The sequence below is a fragment of the Gordionus sp. m RMFG-2023 genome, chromosome 1 (genome assembly GCF_954871325.1).
Source record: "Gordionus sp. m RMFG-2023 chromosome 1, tfGorSpeb1-WG-v2, whole genome shotgun sequence".
Taxonomy (NCBI): Eukaryota; Metazoa; Nematomorpha; class Gordioida; order Chordodea; family Parachordodidae; genus Gordionus; species Gordionus sp. m RMFG-2023.
In genome coordinates, this window is record NC_088775.1 from 31,093,303 (window position 1) to 31,118,778 (window position 25,476).

Genomic DNA, 25,476 nt, shown 5'->3' on the forward strand with positions numbered 1-25,476 from the left:
ATGATGAGATAGGATGGATTAATATATAAAAATTGATCTGAATTTGGCCTATCAGATTTTAAAAAAGTTTTTCGGCCTTGTCTGATCTGTAATATATCTAGTCTGACCTGAAAATATATTTTGCAAAGTTGCTCAACAGATTTTTTTGGAGAGTGTGGGCCCTGTATATCACTCATCTTGGCATGTTGGCCTAGGACCGACCCAGTTATTTACACAGAGAAAGAATAGCTAATGCATATAGAAATAGAAAAGCATGATCTCAGATTTTTCTTGCCGACTATATGCAATCTAAATATATTTTTTAAAATGTTGATACCATTTGATTCCCATACTGGCATAATTAAACTCATCTTATTTTAGTTTAACCCTTTAATACTCTGGAGAATTGGTATTGCATAAAAGCGATAAACTATTTTGGTTTGAAATTTTAAAGTTATTTTTATTAATATAAGCTTTTTGTAATGGACATATATTAGACCCAAATCATTCCATGTCAAATCATTTTAAAAAAACATGATTTTTACAGGATTCCTTGAAATTTGGGTATAAATACAAACTAAGGTCACATACTAAAGTATTTTTCAAATTTCTAGCACTTAATTTTGAAGATATCAATTGTCAAATTAGGAAAAATGACTTATTTTTACCCTATCTATTTCCATTCAAGATTTACTAAAAACTACAGAAAAGAATTAATTCTAATATCAAAATATACTGAATACATTTTTTATTATAAAAATATTTATAAATCTTTTATTATGTGACTGTCCATTTATCTCCATTGTTAGGTTCTAATTTAATTTTTATTGGTTAGAAAATATTAAAAAACAAGAAATTAATTTTTTGAACCCACTAACCTTTTTTTTTGTCAAATTTAAAATTTTGCATATATGTGTTGTAGAGTCTTTATTATTATAAAGTATAAAAAGAAATACATTTTAAGAAATTTTGATATTAGAATCATTATTTGTATTTCTATAGTTTTTAGTAAATCCTTAATTGTAGAACAATTGATAAGCCTAAAATAGCTCATTGCCATGCTTTAAACCTTGATATCTCTGATAATATATGAGCTAGGATGCTAAATTTTACTTTATTTTGTAAAATCGATTTGACTTGGAATGAATAATCTTCCCCACTTAATTTTTTTAAAACCTTATTAATATATAATATATATGGGAAAAATATCATTAATTAACATTTTATTGCAAAGAATAAACATTTACATTACGACAGTTATTGATTATTTACCAATTATTTTTTTAATATTTATTTTAGTTTAATTGAAGTAAACATTCTTACACAAAATTTTGGCATACGTTATAATTATCCTTATAATTTTATTGGGGCATAATAGATTAAAATAAATAAGATTACTATTTTATTAAGTTTTTTTTCCACCGTAGTATCCAATGAATTTAATATTTTTTGATGCATAAACTATAAAAAAAATTTAATGCCTTTCAATCACTAAAAAATTATAATTTATTTTTTTGAATGTTTTTCCTTCACGTAAGAAAGCGGTCTATTCCACAAAATAAATGGGTTACAATATTTTTTAAAATGTTAAGTGTCAAATTATAGAAATTGTTGGGATACTAGGGCTGTGCCGATCCACATATTTTTCGATATTGCTTCAAAACCGATCCGATACCGATTCGATATTTTTACTGATTTTTAATCACCCACGTTTGAACCAAATGTAATTAAGAAATCAATATTTTTTATGCAAAAAATCGAATTATGAATAATTTAATTTTTTTATTTCTACAATTAAGACTATAATAAAAAAATATATATTTAATAATATATTCATTTTATGTTAGAATTATAAAATTGTAATATTTAATATATTAAATTATAGTATATTAAATTTTTTTAATAAATATGAGAGCCTCTAGATTTTCTGGAAATAAGCTTCTACGATATGGACTATCTATATCTCCTGCCGTACTGAAGGCAGACTCAGATGATTCCGCAGATAACGCATTTTACAAAATTATCTTTGTCTTTTGTAAAATATTTTCACAATTCAGATATCATATTTAAAAATATTCTTTTATTTAAAGTATAAATAAAAAAATTGGCGTTATTTAAAAAGATTTAAAATAAATAAAACTTCGGGTGTTCCTTTCTATTTTTATAAAAAAAATTTTTTAAATACTATTTTAAAAAAGAAATAAAATTTAAAAAAATTATTTAGAAAATATTATAATAATGTAAAATAAATATACATAACATAAAATGAAATAACAAAAAAAAGAAAAGTAAAAAGATCGGATCGGTTTTTTACAGGTATCGGACCGATCCGATATTTTCGGAAAACGCTAAATATCGGCACCGATCCGATCCGATATTTAATATCGGCACAGCCCTAGATACATAATCTATCTCATTCCATGTTAATTTATCTTATCTTTCGTAATATATATTTTAAATTTGGCATTTTCGACCAACGGCCGATGATTATTAAAATGCTGACTTTGATAATCAGAGCAGATTCCCAAGATATCGCATATCTAATATGAAATAATAATATTATATTTTATTTTATCTCCAGGATATAGAATATTAGTGCTAATAAATGTTCTAGATTTTATATATTTGAATCGAATAATTTTTTATATTCGATTCGTATTGTTCGTTTAATGGAGTTTTAATGACATGAAGAAATTTTAAATTTATATGGGAATTTGTGATAAAATTGTTTTATAGAATGTTCATTAGATATGCTATTGAAGGCCTTTATAAATCAAGCTTGAGGAGGAGGATTTTGGATATTACGAATGACATGTAAGGCTATTTCATAACCTCCCTTTACCCCGAAGCCTAAGTTAACGCCTTCGGATTTGACCCGTGTCATTATTATTTTTTTAGTAATCTCCTAAATATAGAGCAGGTTTCAATGGGATGGACGGGTTCTTTAAAGTGATAAGGTTAGTCCCATGATTTGGTGAATCTGTGCAGGGAGGCCTTTGTTAACACCCACAAGTAGAGTACTGACAACTTCTCAGACACATTCTTAGCTTGGAAAATGGCCGCCCCACCATAAAACGCGTTTCTAAAGGTAGCGTAAATTTACTCACCAATTTTATAATCAAACTCTTATCTAATGTAAACAAATACTCTAGTGGGACGATTTACTAACTTTTCCCTACCTTACCTGTCCCAAATTCAATAACATATACCTATTTGATCACATTAAACATAACTTGGAAAATTTTGACTCCTTTCTCGTGATTGATTACATACCTAAGTACCATAATGATAATGATGATAACAATATCTCATCAATGCAACAGATTAGCAAAAAATAATAAATGAGGGTGACCTAAATGAGGCTCAAATTAACATCCATTTAAAATAAATTAGCTTCGCTGATTATTTCTATTTCACAATCTTCACCTTCCTGTCTTGTATACATACTTACCTAATTTACCACCGACACACTCAATTACCTATCCAATCAGGAAATAATTAAGATCATAAATTCCTTCAACAAATTCTCTGCAGCAGGGCTTGATGATTTTCGCCCTTCTCACTTACAATTGTCCATAAAATCTAGCACACACCTCAGAGAATCTTTTAAAACGTTTAAATAATCTTTTAAAAACACTTCACCACCAAATCATTTATAGGGCTAACCTTATCACTTTACATGGAGGTATCTGTCTCTTCAATCGGCTATTATTCTGGAGATTACAAAAATAATAATGACACGGGTGAAAAACGAAGGCGTTAACTTACTAAAACATATCAATTAGGCTTCGAATTCAAGGGAGGCTATGAAATAGTCTCACAAACTATTCGTTTACATATCCAAAATCATACTCCTAACACTGCATTTTTGAAGTCTTATTTTACAAATGCTTTCAATAGCATATCTCGTTTTTATCACAAATTCCCATATTATTAAAAATTTCTTCAAACATATTATGGCATTGAAACTCCTTCTATTCAGTCCACACATCATAGACTATGACGAAGGCAGCAGACCACTCGGACCTCTCCTATTCTGTCATGGTATCCGGGTCATTCCACGTCAAATCGACCAAAAAAACGCGATTTTCGGACGACCACCTTTAAAATAAACGAAACTTGGCATGATAGTTATTTATTTTGTATATTTTTGTAAATTCTAAATTTTAGAGTGCTAGCTCAACCAAATCCAAAGATATACGCCTTCAAAGTAGAGAATCGCATAATGCGTGATTTCTTAAATCTTGTTTTTCTTAAAAAATACTTAAGATAAAATTACAAATAATATATCATTTTATAGGCCTTAAAATTTTACATTGGAAAATATTGAAAAAAAGTTAAAAAATTTTAAGTGTTTTTGTATTTCCGGTAAAAATAAAAAATTAACATTCCTGGGAAGGGATATTTTTTTGGTGTTGATACTCTCTAAAAACGTTTATTACTTTAATATTAAACTATTTAATGAAAAATCTCGATAGCCATTTTTGTTTTTTTAATTTTATTAAAATTTTTATTATTTTTATAAATAAAAAATGATAATATATATGGCGTTATATTAATTTTAATAATAATATATTTAATTTAATAAAAATATGTTTTATATCGGTATTAAAATCAAAAAAAATCGATTAAATATAACCAGTATGATGTCTTGGGGCAATAAATAAGGAAGCGGCCCATACGGATATGGTTATTAGGACGCTATATTTTAAAATAAACATATAAAATTTCATATACAAACAATTATAAAATAAAATACCTCTTGTTTTAATCTTATCCCATTTTGCACTTATTAATAGAATTTCCTGAAGCGATAATTTATAGGTACGTCCTGTCACTGTTATAGGATCTACTATCGTTATTATTTGATTCATGGGCAACCATATCTTTTCCTCAACTGTAGGATAAAAGAAGGATGGTGAGGGTCCATGGGGATGTAAAAAGGAAATATATATCTCCTCAGTATTTTCATTCTTTTTCAGTACTGTGGCTAACCATCAAAAATTGTCATAAACACATGTTACGAATCCTTTAATATCAGCAAAACACAAATTATCGGCAAAAGACAAATCGGCATTTGAGATATTATTAATTTGAAAGTCCTTTGCATATGAATATATTTTTGATTTAAGTTTACTTAAACTCAAAGGAAAAACAGCATGTATTTCCCGAGTTCCTGGAATGGGACGAGCTAAATTGAATCTTTCTCGTAGTTTAATCTCTTCTAAATTGTATTGTTCGTTGGTTATATACGTAAAATTTACTGATGGCATATTTTGTTTTGCAAACTGATATTAATCAACTGGAGTTAAAATGTGTCCAGAACTGGTGCGCTGAAGGCTTGAACGTGCTGCTAATCTTTTTAATGTTCCGCCAAGGCCGTCACATGGACCTTTTCCATGAGATGTAGCTGAAAAATGCCATTCAGCTGCTACACCAAAATCTGATTCATGATAACACAGATTTATGAAATTTTTTCTGTTTTTATATTGAGCAGCCGATCCGTCAGAGCAGTAATAGATTTTACATGGCTTTTTGTTAAAATGATTGGTCAAAAATTTTATGATTTCAGTCTGGTACAAATGTACTGCAATAACATCATGTTGAAGTGACTCTGATATTACCACATAAGGTTTTCTATATTGTTATTATTAAATATGCTATCATAGGATGGATAGTGGCCTGATTATTATTCCAGTGAAATCCTTGAACAGCGTCTTGGATTACGAAGCCATAATTTTCCGAGAAATCACAAATTATCATAAATTCATTTTGTTGTAAAAAATGTTTAAGTTTTGAAATATATGATGACTGATTGGTAGCGATAAAGGAATGACGTAACATAGGTGGAATTTTTTCTAAAAAATAAATAAAAATTCTTGAGAAGATTTTGTTATTGTTTCCAGATTACTTCTATCAACAGACACCCACTGTTTAAAGGATATATGATCTATGTCATTTTGGGCAAATACAACATCTAATTGTTTTTTAATTGAGAATGTGCCTGGACAATAGTTACAATCTCCTAAATAACAAATAGGGAGTGCTGGATTGCATATTGTTTGAGCTAAAATATTTTTATAGTTATGTAATGGATATTCTGGCATAGCTAATAGTTTTGCCAAATTAGCATCTTCAAACATAAGTTTAAAATTTTGATGAATTACACAAACACACACACTGTGTGTTGAATACAATTTTTTGGCCGTAAATCTGCAAATTAGAAAATCCAACTTTAATTATCGGGTACCTCTCTTTAAATCGTTCATATAATTCTTTTAAATTGTTTAAAATTAATCTTTTTTGAGACTGCTCTCTTTTCCCCTTGATCATTATGGATTTATAGTCTTTTTTCCCGGGCATCGCGCGACTGACTTCATCAGAAGAGTAAAATTTTTATATAATATTCACGGTCTGATCAATTGTTCGCCCAGGTTTTATATTGGGAGATGACATAAATCCTTTTAATTCTATTAGTTTTTTTGATTTCTTACCAAGTAATTCGTGGCTTTGAACTCCATCTCAATTTTTTTAGAGGTTCAAGAAGGGGGCAATATAGTAAGAAGTTGATATTTTTTTTCCTTAGAAATAATTGGATAATGATGTTTTAAATTTTGATTCGTCATTTTTATTATTTTGTATATCAAACTCAGGAAGGCTGCTTCTTAATATGTTTTAACTTAATGCTTTTGTTATTTTTTTAAGTTTTTCTTGCGGATATTTCTTTTCTCCTATTCTTTTCTTTTTTATTGGGGATTGGCCTATTTCTTCTAGCGATACATTTATTATATCCAAAGTTGAACTGGATGGGGCTAGTTCGGGCTCTTCATTTTCAGATATATCCTCAATGGATTCCATATTTATCAAATATAAGCGACATGAGTGACATAATGATTGGCCGATTGTTAATAAACCTTTGGATTTTTTAATTATCTTTGGTGTAACCTAATTTTATATATAATAAAAATAATCACGATATCCAATTATAAAAAAGATATTATATTAGTAAAAAATCCAGAATCTAAAATTAAAAAGGTTTTAATTCATAATATAAATAAACTTACCTTTTGTAGATTTTTTGAAATAGATTTATGGCCTTCTCTAATGAATGGATTACTACACAGTGATTTCATTATTACAATTTTTTAAATTTAAAAAAAAATTTTAAGTAAAAAAAGAAATATTTTTTTAATCCTTATATTCTTTTCAATCATGATTGATAATTAAATTTCCTATTTATCGATATAAAAATTTAATAGAAAGAAAGGAATGAAAAATAAAATAAGATGATAAAACCTTTAATTAAAAATAATAACGATAGTAGATCCAGAAGTGTGAAATATATACAAATTACGGTCTCAAGAATTTCTATTTAAGCGCAAAATGGATTGCGATAAATAGATATATTTTTATAATAGCTTGAATATAATTTTAAAGATACTTTATATGGGCCGCTTCCTCATTTATTGCCCCAGGACATCATACTGGTTATACTTAATCGATTTCTTTTGATTTTAATACCGATATAAAATATATTATTATTAAATATAATATATTATTAATAAATTTAGTATAACGCCATCTATATTATCCTTTTTTATTTACAAGAATAATAAAAATTTTAATAAAATTAAAAAAACAAAAATGGCTATCGAGATTTTTCATTAAATAGTTTAATATAAAGGTAATAAACATTTTTAGAGAGTATCAACACCAAAAAAAAATCCCTTCTCAGGAATGTTAATTTTTTATTTTTACCGGAAATACAAAAACACTTAAAATTTTTTAACTTTTTTTCAATATTTTCCAATGTAAAATTTTAAGGGCTATAAAGTGATATATTATTTGTAATTCTATCTTAAGTATTTTTTAAGAAAAACAAGATATAAGAAATCACGCATTGCGCGATTCTCTACTTTGAAGGCGTATATCTTTGGATCTGGTTGAGCTGGGGCTCTAAAATTTGGATTTTATTAACATTTACAACATAAATAACTAACATGCCAAGTTTCATTCATTTTTGAGTTGGTCGGCCGAATCATTGGTCGATTTGTCATGGAATTACATCTGAAATCCAAATTTGACTTGGATTGGAAGTTTTAAATTTCCTCCAAACAAATTCCCAAAATATAGGAATTACTCCTAACAAGCCCAAAACGAAAATCTGTTCCCTTGATAACAATGTTACGGAGTGACCGAGCTACAAAATCGTAGACCTTAATAATCTTTTCCTTAGAATCACCCTTATCATCAAACATCCCTCCATCTGAGGTATTATTATGCAAAATTTTTAATATCTTTTACATCGAAAATATTTTAAATATGCTTCCAGCTTCCAGAGCTTTCGCAAATACCTATATATCCACACAATTCTACATTTATTCCGATTCTCTTCGCTTTTCCTTTTGAAAAATTTCATAGAAATTTTAGGAACACTTTTTAAATTTCCTGGAAAAAAATTTTATATCTAAATTTAATTACGTTTAACTGGAAATTAGCCTAATTATATGGAAAATTAGGGGGTTGACTTAATATCATTCCATACTCTGCCTTTTTCCTATTTCCTGTCTTCCCGTTTAACAAATAATTCACTAAGATCGTCCTAACGATAATTTACATTTTTTGTATTACATGTATATTTCAATATATGTTATAACTATTCATAATTTAAATAAAGTATATTGTTTCATATGGATAAAATAATTAATATTTTCTAGTTACTATTATGTTAATAGTAATACATACAAAGTTTTTGTGTTATAGAAAAAAATGACAATGCAGTGAATGGGATTAAAATTAAAAGTCTTTTATTAGCCATTTAAATTAATATTTATATGAACGAATTAAATAATGAATAATTAATCAAATAAATGAAATATTCGATTCGTTTACTGAACACTACAGAATAGAGGTATTGGGTCAAATTTTTGAAAAAGTTTTTCGACTCTCACCGTAAAATTATTGTACAATTTATCCCGGCCGTTAATAATTTGTCATGAAGGAAAAAGACACCGAGTTGCCTCCTTGATTGATAAGAAAATTTGCAAAAACCATTGTACACACGTTGTCTAGACTGGCCTGAAAATCTTTTTTCGTCGATATCTATTGTAGAATACATAGTATTTTAGTAACTTAAATTTTGGAAAATTATTTTATTTCCACATCTAGGGAAACTTTAGTGAAGTTCTAACTGTATACGCATTGTATATTTGTATTTGATGTTATTTTTTTTTTTAATTAATTTTTGCGATACCAATGACATAACGAATTGAATAATTTTTACTCTTATTATAATCATCATTCAATAAGTATTATGTTTCATCAAATATTCGATTGGAAATATATTTTTTTAAATTTTATTTAAAAAAAGCATTATTAGATTTTGGAATCGATAAAAAAATATACTTATGAGTAATTTTATATATTTACGAGTAATTTTGAAAATTTACCAGTAATTTCTAATATTCAGGAGTAGTTCTTTCGAATCATTATACTTCTAGTTGAACGAATAATTTCCCAAAATTATTCTCTGGATTAAATAATCCTGCTATCCCTAAAATACTAATCGGAACAAATAATTCAGTTTTAGAACCGTTCTCTTTTTGATGTATAATCGTTTTACCCCATTTTTTAAATGGGTTCATTTAAGGCAAATTTATCTTTAACATTATTAAGATAGCCCTGCTTCTTTAAGTTAGAAATAAATTACGTTAAAAATAGGGGTGTACCGATACCACTTTTTGGAGGCCGATCCGATATTTCCAATATTAAATTGATATCGTCCGATTTGTATTCTCTAAAGATATCAATGGTTTTAATTTTTAATATACTTTTTATTAGTATAACATCTATAATTTATTAACTATACCATAACTTAGGTCATTTAAATATATTATTATTTTATATTCAATTCAATTGCAATTCTAAACGTATCTAAAATATTTTTATTGTTAAATCACTTTTATATAATAAGTAATACATTAATCTATATATGCATAATGAGTATTAAACAAATTTATATGAAATTTGAAATAAATATTTAACCCTTCAATACTCCCGTAAAAAAAATGACGTTAGTACTAGGATGGGGTTTAATAGACCCCAATTTCAAATGTATATATCCAGTTGTATTCATTATTTTTAATTAATATTTGGATATAAGATAGAACTAACCTAAACTTGATAAAATATTTTTTTTTTTTTATTTCTTAAGCTTAGATTAAAGATGGTGAGGATAATTATAATTTGTGACAAATTTTTCTAAAAAAAGCTTACTTTTTTTTAAATTTCAAATATTAAATTAAAAAATTAACTTATCTATCATATAATCATGATAATTCATAATATGGATCTTTGTTCAATATAAAAAAAAATTACACTAATACATTCAAACATAAAAAAAATATAGAACATCTAAATATGTTAAATTTGACATGCAAAACATTTATTACATAAAACATTAATGTGTTCTAAACATAAATTTATTTTACATATTTGAAAAAATATTTTGTTTTTTTTATTTTAATGGTTAGATTTAAAAATTACAGCTAAATAAAGATTTTCCAATAATGTCTTGAATTGTGTTACATCAACTTTAGTAGAACTTTCATATTGGTCAGTATAGATTTTATATATAATTTTAATTTTTTCATTGGTATTATGATAAATAATCTCTTCAATCATTTTTGTGTTATGAACAAGTCAAAACATTTTTCTAGAGTGTCAGCTTCTTTCCCTTATTCTTTTACTTCTGGCAGATGAATAACTAAATTTTGTTGATGAATTCTTATTCTTTGATTAGGAAGATACTTTTTCCATTCAGTAAACTTATTTTTTTAGCAAATTTTAAAGAGAAATATACTATGATAAATGATTTCATATTTACCAAAATAATATTAAGTTTATTGTATTCAACTAACATTTCTTCTTCATCTAATTCAGATTGTGTATCATGATCACTATCATATAAAATCTTCATTTTCACTATTAATTATATTGTCATAATCACCTCAAATAAAATGATATTACATCTTAAATAATTATAAATTTAGTTTCAGAATCTGCAAAAATCATTATAAATTATAAAAATAATTTGAGCAATGAGTCAGCTGGTTAAAAATAATAATAAAATAACTCCACCAGAGAAAATCTTTACGTATTCTTTTTCTTATATCTCATTCAAAATATAAAATATTTAAATTTTGTTTTAATAAATTTTATAATATAATAGTATATATAATTTTAAAAATTAAAATTTCTTAAAAAATTACAAATTTATGCTTATATCTTAAAAACTACTCAACCAAAATATACGAAATTTGGAATATAGATTCTAAGATATATTCGATGAAGCTACTGAAGAATCCAGATCATAATATTTAACCTTTTTATGTTATATTGTTTCTAGCATGCCTGGGGTTTCATATACCCAACCAGAGTATTGAAGGGTTAAAATAATATTTAATATTAATATATCGAAGATTTCTTTTTAGAAATACCAAAATTTCCAATTTATCAGAGGTCAGCCTGCGGTGATGGTAACTGTCAATATCACCAGCTTTACTAAAAACTGATTCTGAAGAGATTATCGCACCTTTTATAAACAGAATGCGCAAAAAATAACAATATGGCAGAATTTTTATGAATTAATTATTGTTATTAAAAAAATAAAATAAAAATGGATTTCGATTTTATTTATAAAAATAAATGATTTCAGATATAACTTTTTAAAAAATTTTACATTTTATTTTTGTTAAAGAGGCCATTTTATATCGGATCGGAAAATTTTATAATATTGGCCGATAACCTATATTTTAAAATGTAAAATATCGATCCGATCCGATAAAATATATTGGTACATCCCTAGTTGAAAATTAATTTATTATTAAACTTCTGATAAATGGTTACTTTTAACAGGAAGATATATAAATATGGTTTATAAATTACCCAATTATTTAATGATAAGGTCAATGAAATATTACGAAAAATATAATATTTAATGATTTAGCCATCACTTTCCCCTTCATAATTTAATGCTTCAAACAAATTTACAATCAATTTTAAAAGTATATCGCCCGTTCTAAAATGATCATTGAAGATCCTTTGAGGTCATTTTTTTTGTAATACTATAATTTAGCGGAGACTTTTCGGTTTATTAATGTCTACATAGGAAAAAATCTAATTTTAGTTTGCAGTCATTTATCTGAATGTAAAATTGGAACAGGGAGAGGGTGGATAAAGTTCTCCGCGAAAAGGATATAAAATTAATTTTTGATTCAATTTTATTTAAAGGTTGCAAGAAGACCCTCCAGCCGGTATCAGTGGAGCGCCTACCGATAACAATATCATGCTGTGGAACGCAGTCATATTCGGGTTTATTATACTATATAATGCAAAATGATTAATATAAAATAATATAAATATAAGGAATGCACCACGACACTTGAAATTTGACAGTTAATTCTGAGGAATAAGCAAATAATAATTGAGTAGGTAGGTATACTGGAAAGGCGGGGAATGTATCTCTAACATTATATTGGGTAATCATATATATACATATATAAATTTATAAAACAACGACCGAAACCATTTTATATATATTTAATATATTATTTCTACTCCATATATCTTTACTTTACCCTAACGTCGTTCAAGAGGTTGGTTTAGTAAAATTGATCCTACTGGATCGAACCAAGGTAGTCTCCCTTGCCCTTGATCAAGGTAAAGATGATTTTTTAAAGATAATTTTATGAAAAACACATAAAATCAATAATGTCCGCGTGAAACCTTTTAGTCGGGTGACCAATAAAGACATCTTCACTTAGTGTTACATTAAAATTTACGATTGTACACGTGTAAACACGTCATTAAAAATGCCTAATCAATATATTTAATAGGCTTATGTTGTAAATCGATATTATAGTTTTTTTTTCAATATACTCGATAGAAAATAATGGTAGGGTATAAATGTTATATATATGACCAGGAAATAGTCAGATTGACTGTTTTTTTATTGGAATAGGCTGATTTTATATATATATTTTTAAAATAACCCTGGGAATTCAAAATGGTTTCTTTTATATAGTTCTTTCTTACCATTTAATAAAAAAAATCTCAATTTTGTAGGGGATTGGGGGGGGGGAGCGGTACACCGAAAGATATATTATTTTCTTTTAGAATTTGTATATTTAATCATACAGAAGTCTTCAGAATTTAGTCAATTTGTCAGCCCGGTTAGGATTTTTAAATTCTTTATTAAGTTCTGGAAGATCCTATCCGCCCTGTTTTTGCTAATATTCAAGAAATCATTCAAACTTCGAACAAAAATCTCTATTTTATAATATGAAACATCATAAAATGAAGATAATTTATTTGGCACCTAAAAATTAATGGAATAACATAACTAAATATTTTTGGCTAAACATCAAAAGTAATGCTATTAATAAATAAATCACACATAGACACGACAAGCATTTAGTATGATCCCTATGTTATCACTTGGATATATATCACAAATTTTTATTTGTTCATAATACCATCTTACACTTCAAACAAGATACAGCAGTCTAATTGGTACTCAATAAAAGCCATTTCAAAATTCTCTAAATTTTTTAATAGCTCCTCATTGAAAAACCTATAATACAGTACCTTTCAGATCCACCCTAATATATTTTTGTGAATATTTATATGCTGAGGAAATATGTTATTAAGCATATTATATTTTGAGTTTCATCGGACTTTCACATATTGATTGAGATTAGGGGTGTACCGATTCCACTTTTTGGAGGCCGATCCGTTATTCCCGATATTAAATTGGTATCGGCCGATTACCGACCTGATATCATATCTAATTTTGTATTTTGTAAAGATATTAATTAATTTTTACTATACTTTTTATTAGTATAACATTTATAATTTATCATACCATAACTTATGTCATTTAAATATATTACAATGATCAGTTATAGCTTATATTCTATTAAATTGCAATTTTAAAAGTATATAAAATATTTTTATTGTTAAATCACTTTTATATAATAAGTAATAACATTAATTTGTACACATAATAATTAATAAACAAATATATTATGAAATTTGAAATAAATATTTAACATTAATATATCGAAGATTTCTTTCTAAAAATACCAAAATTTCCAATTAGAGATCAGCCCGGCGATGGTAACTGTCAATATCTCCAGCTTCACTAAATTCTGAAGAGATTATCGCACACTTTTATAAACAGATTACTCAAAAATAATAACAATATGGCAGAATTTTTATTAATTAATTATTATTATTTAAAATAATTAACATAAAAATGGATTTCGATTTTAATTATAAAAATAAATGATTTTAGATATAACTTTTTTTAAAGATCTTAACTTTTGTTACTCTGTTATAAATATGATCACTAATATTTTAGAGATGGTCCATTTTTATCCACAAAATTTGAATCAAATATATTTACCAATAAACTATTTAATAAATGACCGTTATAGTTTAATAAACATTTATGGTTAAGTGCTTTGATTATATTTTTGCCTTGGTCAGTAATAAATATAATGCTTAAAAAATCTTCTCCATTGAACCCAAATTCATGGAAATTATTAGGAAGAATTCATTCTTTCGATATAGAATGTTGATAACAGTTAATTACTTTTTATGGTTATCAGTATCACAAACCTTATGTCAATTGTAGGTTTTTATTCAAATGGTTTTTAAAAATTAATAAAATTTTTCTTTTTAGTGAAAAGGCTCTTTTAAAATCAAATGAAAAATTTGTTCATCATGCATTAATTGTTATGCCAACTTGATATGCTATGCGTTTATTTCGTTCCATTCAGCATTCAGGCAACTGCGTCATGTTTAAAGTGATTATATTTTACTAGCTAATAACCCGTCAAGAATGACGGGGTTGAGGGGTAATTTCTCCCTACTTTTATGATAGTTGTAACCAGTTATTTGAAAATAATATCTTTTTATTCTTTATAACCCCCTCTCCCCTTCAGGCCAGGTCCCCAGGCCTGCAAAAAAATTTGTTTTAGGTCAATGTCTGATTCATAGTTGATAATAAAATTCCCAAGCGTCCAAGCTGATAATAATTTAAAATATTTCCTAAGCCCAGTCCAATATAATTTCATAAAAATATTTCTCAAGCCCAGCCCCACCCATAATAATTTTGAAAAATTTTTCTCAAACCTGGCCAACGCGTAATAATTTTGAAATTTTTTTCTCAAGCCTGGAGATAGGTAAATCTCCGAAAACCATATTCATTTTTTATTCTTTTTAATCCCGCTCAATCCTACTTCAGACCAAGACCAACTCAATAGGACTAATTTAAATATATTTTTACGCCAAAGGCCATAATAATATTGATAGTTAAGAACTGAAATAAAATATGTAAAAGTCATAATTCATTTAAAAATACAATCAGAATATGAAAGTTGCATGAGCCTTGGTTTTTTAATCAGGCCTAGCTATATCTGCAAAAAAAATTTTCAGGCCAATGTCTAACCCATATTTAAAATTAAAAAATCTTCAAGCATCTCTATTTTAAATTTTATCCAATATGATTTCCATCACAAATTTAAATTTTGATATTTCTAATACTCTTAATGCTCACTGTATTGCAACAATTTTACCTCTTTTTCTCCTAAATTTTAATATTTTTATAAAATTTATTAATAAATTATATTTAGTACCATACACACAAACTAAATAATTACCCTTCAACACCGTCATCTAGTTATGGTAATAAACGGCAAAATTTTAAAAATATCAGCTATTAATTAATATATATATAATTAATATTTTAAATTTATTCAAGTTGGTGCATGCGTAAAGCATACGCCTTTGAAACGGGAGGTTTGTGGTTCGACTCTCTTAGATAGCAAAAAATTAACATTACATTATATATTCTCCTTAAATTTTAAATACATTAGTGAGATACCAAAACGTTCATTTCTTGATTACGGTGATTATATATGTAGATTATTAATTAATATAAGTTTATGATACATATCTAAGTGATAAGATCATGTAAATATGTTTCTTAAAAATATCAAGCAATTTTTAATTGAAAAATTTTATTTGCATTAAATTTCATTCTATTTCTCACTTTTTTATCCCAAGTTTACATTATTACGTGTCTTATATGGCATAGAACATAACACTATATAAGCATTTTTATTATATGAAGAGAAATAAACTAGCTTATTTCCATTAACTTAAATGGAAGATAAACAAAAATCCCTCTTTCTATGACAAATGATCGAACCAGGGTCATTCCAAATCAAACACCTCAGAACCCACCTCGTTAAATTTGGATAATTTTCATATATGTTCTAATTAGATTAAAAACGAAAATTTAGCAATTAGATTGTTTGAAATGATGGGAATTTTAGGTACTAACTAAATTTACCCGCCTCTCTTACCCTTTATCGCCTGTTAAATACACGTGATATTACCAGAACTGAGAACCCAAGCCCTTCGAACCCTCTTTATAAGTTTAGGGTTCAAGGATGGTTTTTGGAATTGATAATATTAAGAACTTTTTTAATGAAAATCATTTATCGTGGAATCATTTTTATTATATTGTTATGTAAAAATTTTACCTTCATTTTCTAAAATTTTCTATCATTTCATAGATAATGTTACATATTCGTAACAATTTATTTTTAATTGTGATATACTTTTTCATTTTCGATAATGACGGTAAGGCGATAGTGTGTTATATTAAAAAATAAACTTTTATATTATGTAAATTGAACATAATATACGATTTTATATATGATATATATGTACATATTATTTTGAGAGAAATTCATTCGATATTGATTATTAAATTTTTATTTTGTTAACAATAAGAGACTTTATTCACATTCTATAATATTATTATCATACTACCGACGACAAAAGACTACTAGCTATTCCATTATCAGGGCAAGATTTTCCCCGCTTGTCAATGTGGTGGAGGATAGGGGCCAATCTAGTCTTCTCTGTATCGTTTTAATTTTATTATACGTATATTATGGTATTAAATAATATATTTTCCACATCCGGTAGAGTTGGTATCAGATAATGGACCAGCTTTAAGATCTTATGAATTTAAAAACTTTTTAATAAAAAAAAGGTATAATACATATATGTACTCCTGCATACCATCCTTCTTCAATGGTTTGGCTGAAAGAGCGGTACGCTCAGCAAAGAATATGATTTATAAATTAGGAGGCTGGGATGATAGGTTATTGGAAGATGTGTTATTAAATTATCGCAATACTACACATTCGGTAACAAAATCATGACCTGCTTTTAGATTATTCGGAAGGGAATTGAGATGGAAATGGAGTTTTATAAAAGACAATGACTGTTATATTAGACCTAAATTGAAAAGAATAAATTTTAGAGAATTAACTTTAGGCAACTAAGTGGGCACCAATCAAGAGTGGCTTGTGGGGATTGTCATTGGGAGAATAAGTAATGTCATATGGGAAATTCAGATAGACAATAAGGTCGTGATTGTTCAGATAGACCAAATTAGAGGCTTTTAATTGCGTTTCAAATATTCAATTACTATTCATTAAATTTTCAGTTATATTTTTCGTTATATATATAGTCCTCCTAGTCCACTACTTAATCAACTTAATGATATACTTTTCCCAATATATATATATATAGTCCTCTATTTTATAAAAAAAAAGAATACATATTGTTTACCTCTACTGTTTGTAATCATTGTATATAAAAATTAAAATACAACAAGATAATGTTTCAATTATACTTTATATCCCTTTTATTATTACTCAATTAAAATACCTTGTAAATGTTGATTGCATTCAAATAAAAATACAATTCCTTGGCCATAAATGGTAAGGACTATCAATGATTCTTTGCATATAGTTCCCTACTTATTTTTTCCTACTTTCTCAAAGTTATTGATAAAATACCCCTACTGTTTGTACTTATTGATTGTATAAACTTTTAATTATCCTTCCTTAAGATATCTCTCGCATGTCAATCGAGTTCTTTCCCTATATTACTCGTTCATAAATTGTAATTTCATTATTATACAAAAAATCAAATGTAATACATTGTTTTGATGCTTATTTTTTTATTAAATTTTTTTTTTTTTGGTAACGATTTATTTTTTATTGTGTTAATATACTTTTTCATTTTAGATAATGACGGTTTAAGGCGATCATATGTTATATTAAAAAATTAAACTTTTATATTACGTAAATTGAACATAATATACTATTTTTATATGATATACATATTATTTTGAGAGAAATTCATTCGATATTGATTATTAAATTTTTATTTCAATAGTTAACAATATAAGACTTTATTCTCATTCTAAAATATTATTATCATACTACCGACGAGAAGATAGACTACTAGCGATTCCATTTTAGGGCAAGATTTTCCCTGCTTGTCAATAGATAATATATATTTTGGGAATATTACTATTTGTTGGATTATTAAATTAAAAGGATGACCAGAAAAGAACGAAATCACAAGGTAAAAATAGTTAATTAGATGCAAGTTACATATCTTGCGAAAATTATAATGATTTTGAAAGTTGCTTTTTAGAAAAAGAAAATTAGATGAAATAAACACGACATGAAAGTGAACAGATTTCCCATCAATTATTAGAAATATTCTCAATTAAAAGGATTAATGAGGATGTAAATATTCTTGACTTCTGGTAAGATAATAGTCCACAATTTACCCATGATTATACATTGGCGAAAATTGTTATCGGTGTTCCATATTGGTGAATCTGAATACTAAATATAATAAAATTAATTTTAAAAAAAGACTGTTGCTTTAACTAAATTTTATAGGCTCTTATTTTTTTGGACTCTGAACCCACCCTGATTATGGTTCAGAGCTTTTTCACTTAACCCAAACTTTTTTTTAGAACGTATGTAGATTGCTTTAAATCAATTTTATTGCCTTATGGTTTTAAACAATGAAAAAAAGCTTTTATTTTATTGAAACGTTCATATGTAGTACCGTCTCGACGTTTTTTATACATATGCGATATTTTTTTAATAATAATTGGAGAAATTATTGGAAAAATAGTGAACGAGCAGCAGGGAAAAAAATGGAATCTCCCAGTCAGTTTGAAAATTAAATTTAAACTTTCATTTCTACTAGACATTAAATACCAATCTTTAAAAAAAGTTTCAAATTTTTCCTCCACAATCAATTTAATATTTTTGTGATTTAATTTTTAATTAATGACTTATTATTTAACATCGAGAGAGGGTAAAAACAGGTCTTGATTTCTTAAAACCCCATTATCTCAAATAATATAATTGTTAACGAGTATTTGTTTTTTAATATAACTAGAACATATGTGAATATACCTACAAATTTATATCGAATATGAAAAGGGGTCAGCCATCTAAATTTTGTTTATCAGATGAATATAGTCTGCTTGATTATCACACTAATTTCAAGTAGATAATATGCTAGATTGATGGTCAGCTCATCCGAACAAATTTCCGGTTTTGTCAAACTAGCTACAAATGTTTTAGCAATTCCGGCTTTCAGTGTTAGTTGTGATCGGCATTTTTCTACAACTGTTCGAATTCTCGAAGAAAGAAGAAGCAACTGAAAGCTTGATAAAGATATTTGTTCAATCGCGTCCAAAAATTATTTGACCGACCTGCTGACCGGATAGGGCTATGCCTACACCTAATATATATCTCACTAATGTGTATGCGTGATAAAAATAAATTATAGTATTATTTTATTGCTAAACCAAAGAATACTTCTTTATAATGTGTTCATTATTCTTCCCTTGCTACAAAACAAAGAATTGTCTTCATTTTATGATATTCCATTTTTAAAATAGAGGATTTTAAAAGTTATTAGAAGTATTAAATAATCCTCTGATTAGCCAAAACTGGGATAGAATTTTTCCTCAACCTATTAGAAATTCTAAAAATCCGAGCAGGGGTGCGATATGACAAAATTTTGAATATTCGAGCTGGGCAAAAAAAATACTAAAATCTGGGCCGGGCAGATATTTTCGACCTCTGGAAAGCTCTCATATTATATAACCTTTTTAAATTTGGAAGATAAATAAATTGCAAATGCATAATTTATGTAATATTCGCAACTTTTAGTTGCATATTAAATGCATCTTAAAAAAAAATTCCGTTAGTTACTACTATCGAATCCCTTAAGTTGGGATACTATAGAACCTGATATTTTATTGTCGACTGATATTTAAGATGAGTTGAAAACTGTGAGGTGAGATTTTTTCCACTAATATAATTTTAAAATACATATAAAAACAAATTCAAACAAAACATTTTGAACATACAATATTATTTTTTTACTAATATTTGACATGTCATATATATATTTTTTAATAGAATTAACCTAACCTTCTTACGAATAATAAACACATCATTAAAGAAACCAAATTTCATTGCGATTGAAAGAGATTAATTACTAAACCAGTGTTTCGGCCCACCATCTCAAAAATGAATGAAACTTGGTATGTTAGCTATTTATGTTGTAAATGTTAATAAAATCAAAATTTTAGAGTGCTAGTAATCAGAATACACCTTCAAAGTCGAAAATCGCGAAGTGCGTGATTTCATTAAATCTAGTTTTTTCTAAATACTTAAGATAGAGTTACAAATTATATATCATTTTATGTTGGAAAATATCGAAAAAAAATTAAAATTTTTTAAGTGTTTTCTTATTTCCGGTAAAAATAAAAAATTAACATTGTTAGGAAGGGATTTTTTTTGGGTGTTGATATTCTCTAAAAATGTTTATTACCTTTATATTAAACGATTTAATAAAAAATCTCGATAGCCATTTTTGTTTTTTAATTTTATTAAAATTTTATTATTTTTTAAATAGAAAAAGGTAATATATATGGCGTTATATTAAAAAAGATTTTATAATATGATATAATTAATAAAAATATGTATTTTATTGGTATTAAAATTAAATAAATCGATTAAGATTAAATTCAACCAATATGATATCCTGGTACAATAAGTAAGGAAACTGCCCATATGGATATGGTTATTAGGACGATATATTTTAAAATAAACATATTTTAAGATTTTATCAAACAATTATAAAAAAACCACTTGTTTTAATTTTATCCCATTTTGCGCTGAGGCGTTAATTTGTAGGTACGTCCTGTCACTGTTATGGGATCGCTGAAATGTTAATTTTTTATTTTTACCGGAAATAAGAAATTTTTCGATATTTTCCAATGTAAAATTTTAAGGGCTATAAAATGATATATAATTTGTAACTTTATCTTAAGTATTTTTAAAAAAAACAATATTTAATCAAATCACGCACTTCGCGGTTTTCGACTTTGAAGGCTATATCTTTGGATCTGTTTGAGCTAGCACTCTAAAATTTTGATTTTACTAACATACAATATAAATAACTATCATGCTAAGTTTTGTTTATTTTAAAGATGGTCATCCGAAAACCTAGATTTTAGATCAAATTTTGACTAGAAATGCCAAAAATTTTTATTAGTAAATTTTTTATAATTTTAATTTCTAGATGAAATCAAATCTGGAAAAAAAACATTAGAAATCGAATAGGACTTTGAAAATAATCATAATTTTATGATAATTTTTTTTAGTAAACTTAAATTTTTTTATGAATTATATTATATATGTGGTTAGCGGGCATCAATTTGTATTTATCGCATATCACTACATACGCATGTTGAATGCATTTTTTTAACCATAAAATGAATTCGCAGTTAGATATTGCAATATTTTTGCCTGGCCCTGTTTCAATTTTTTTAAGGTTGTCCAGTCCGTATAATTTTTTTTAAAATACATGGCTAAACCGAAATGTATTTTGTTGAACACACTAAAATAAACAACTATTTATAATATTGGGGAGTGATTATAAAAAATAGCACAGAACCACCTGTTGGCTTCAAAAAAAATAGGTCTTCTGGTTTTGAATCCAGATCCATTGCAAAGCCCAGCCCAACCCAGGGGCGGGCAGGATAACTAAAATTTATTTGGGACAGGTCGGGCAAAAAAATCAACGGGCTAGGACCGGCAAATTTTTTAAATACATATTTAATGAATTCTGATATTTCATAGAAGTGATAATCTGGAATATCGGAAGCGACCGCATGATTCCGTTAATATATATAAAAATGGGCCTTATTATTTTAATAAAATTTGGTCGTTGTTGAAATTGCTATATATGGCTAACTCTATATATCATTAATATTCTTACTAAAAATCGATATTATGGTAAAATATAAAAAAAATTATTATAAATGGTATTTGGTAATTTACAAGCAAATGTAATATTTATACTTTTTCAAATTACTATATAAAGACAGATTTTTTATTTGGGAGGATAAGAAATTTTGGAGTGCGGGGCCCCCAAACGCTTCCCGGAGTTGCATCATTGTAATTAACACCTTATAACTTAATATCATTTTCTCATATTTCGCTGTATTTACATAAAGGAATACTAAAAAAATCATTTTCGCTTCTACAAATATATAGCGGTTTGGTTTTACCGATAATTAGACGATCTTAAAGAAATATTAATTTATATACTACATAAGGAGTAATTCTGATATCGTCAGTCTTTTTTCTCAAGACTATCCTTTCATTTGAAGTTTTTATTAATTTTTTAATAAAGGTTAAATTTTTAAAATATATGACGCCTTTTATACACTTGTAGCCCTCAAGAAACTCCATTTGAAGACGGAACCTTCAAACTAACTATCGAGTTCAGCGAGGAATATCCCAATAAACCTCCCACTGTGAGATTTGTCTCGAAAATGTTCCACCCTAACGGTTTATAAAAACTTTATTTTCTCCATTATTTTCATTTTTATGTAAAATAAGACTTAAGAGTCATATTCGCTAAAATGATTCTTCCCTATTGTTTTTCCGCCCTTTTTTCACACTTTTCTTTATATTTTCTTCATCTATTTATCTCAACAAAGTTTACGCCAACGGAGCTATATGCCTCGATATTCTGCAAAACAGATGGAGTCCAACGTACGACGTTTCAGCTATTCTCACATCTATTCAAGTCTTAATTTATTTTATTCCTTATATTAAATTATTTATTTGTGGTAGAGGAAGGTAAAATGGAAGATAGATAAATATATTTTAGTAAAGAAAATAGACATGTGGTATGTCACTGAGAGATTCTTAACTATTTTTTAATTTTTGTCCGAAATTAAGGCAAATGTAACAAATTGAAAAAGATATAATTGAAACATGTAATTTTTTTATGTATTCTATTATAGAGTCTCCTCAGTGACCCTAACCCAAACAGCCCTGCCAACAATCTAGCCGCCCAACTTTACAAAGAAAATAGAAGGTTTTCATAAATTTTTATTTAGAAAATTTTTTTGATCACCTTTTAATGCAAAATAAAACATTTATATAATTTTTTAAAATTGATCTGGGTGGATAGATGGAGATTGGCTAGACACTGCAAAGGATTTGATTTGATTAACTAATTTAATAAGATTATAGGTCTTCAATTATCACTTAACATTTGATTTTACTAATCTAACAATTGTATCATCAAAATTGCATTTATCTAAAGGAAATTAGAATCCTGTGGTAGACCTATTTTTTTTGGGGGGGGGGGGGTGGTGGAAAGAATTAAATTTTTTATACAACCAATTCACTTATTTTTTTTTGAAATCTGACACGAATTGTAAAAACATCTAAAAATAATAACCAATAATTTCTTTAATTATAATTGTTTTTTTTAAAAAGACCCACTAACCTCACTACGAAAATGTGTATGTATTTCCGATAATTAACAATAATTTTTTTAGATAATGACAGACATAAACAAATAAAAGTTTTTTGGACTGTTGGGTCCTATACCTCCGATTTGGTTGATTGGTAAAGATTCCAATACTCACGATTAATGAAATTTATTTTATTTTTGTAATAAGCGAAATTTAACGAAACGACGACAAGGTAGGTGTTTTGGGATATTGAATAATAAATTTTTTATAAAATATAGTAGAATGCTTTAATTGTCAAAGGATTCTCGCGCATGCTTGTGCTAGATCTCGCAGCAATAAGGTATAAGATAAAATGACTCAGTCATCACCAATTTAATTGGTGACCACAGATAATTTAAATCATGGTTACGATTTGTTTTCCCGAAAGGTTAAATGTATCTAAAATTTTGCTTCAGAGGGCGCAAAAGAATAAGTCACATTATATTTTAAATATATTATTAATAATATTTTATAAATTAAAAAATTTCTGATGAGCAGAGCCACAGTAGCAATACTGGGTGTCAGTTTTTCCATAATTAAATTGAGGCTAAATGCTGGTTATGAATGGAACTTTCAACTTATTACCTGTTACCTCTTATCTTTTCTGAGGATTTGGACCTTCCACATGCAAAGAAAGATTTAAAGCTTTGCGCATTTTTTCATATCTCCATACTGAATCTAAGTGACTTTGAGGCTTATCGTTCCCTTTTCTACTTTAATAATTTTAAATATTTCCCCTCTAAAATTTTTAGATTTGATTAAGTCGAACATTTCATCAGTTTTACTACCTTCTTCATTATCATGAGTGTTAATTATCAAAAATGTATATATTACTTATTTTTGTTTTAAAATAAGGTTATATGTAATTATTAAATTTTTTAAACATAAATATTAAAAGTATCTATATCTTATTTCAAGAAAATGGAAAAAATACAAGTATCTTAGATACATATACAAGTATCATAAAACGTGTAAAAAGATACTTAGTAAAAAGGATCTTGTATCTTAGATACTAGTATTCGCTGTACTACCCAACCCTGTTGCCTTTATGGACATTTTAAAAATTATAAATATATATTTATTAATATAGAGAATACGAAAAACGCGTTCTCGCAGCAGTTGAGGAAAGTTGGGCTGTTGAAGAAGGCGAATCATCCTCCAGCGACGATCCAGAGGATCAGGAGAATAAATCTCTCAAGGCCAAGCAAAGACAGGTGGCCCAAAATTCTAATCGAACTGATTGAAACAAAACTAGCCATGGGTTGGCTTTTTATTAAATTTTGTTATTTGTTATTATTTATATTAAAATCGAATCTAAAAGTCATTTTAAAAAAATATAATCATAGTAATAATTGTACACTTGTTAAAATTTTCGCATATTTAAAAAAAAATATTCAAAAATAGTTTAAATTATTGTAAATGAACCGAGCAATCAAAATTATAATAGTACGGAATAAATATTTTACCACCACTGCGTTTATATATTTTTTTAAATATCGAATCATTAAAATTTTACCGGTGGACGTTTTTAAAATTTTCAAAAATATTATTATGAGCACATATAAATTTCTCAATAAATGACTGTAACATTTATTTATTGTTAATATTAGACGACAAATGATTCAGAGAGTTTTTTTTATCGTTAGCTGATGAAATAGAATGATATAATACTGCAATTGGAATTTTTGGAATATAATGTAACCAAT

At 26.8% G+C, this 25,476-nt stretch overlaps 1 protein-coding gene across 1 annotated transcript in view; it reads left to right on the forward strand.

Annotated features, from left to right (window-relative positions):
• LOC135926221 (ubiquitin-conjugating enzyme E2-17 kDa) overlaps positions 1-25,241 on the forward strand; it is a 32,408-nt gene extending 7,167 nt beyond the window's left edge. The window contains exons 2-6 of the mRNA XM_065462049.1: positions 12,271-12,351; positions 22,696-22,811; positions 22,964-23,052; positions 23,273-23,346; positions 24,861-25,241. Coding sequence (XP_065318121.1) covers positions 12,271-12,351; positions 22,696-22,811; positions 22,964-23,052; positions 23,273-23,346; positions 24,861-25,014 — 514 coding nt within the window. The 3' untranslated portion in view covers positions 25,015-25,241. The remainder of the gene's footprint in view (positions 1-12,270; positions 12,352-22,695; positions 22,812-22,963; positions 23,053-23,272; positions 23,347-24,860) is intronic.
• The last annotated feature ends 235 nt before the right edge of the window (positions 25,242-25,476 follow it).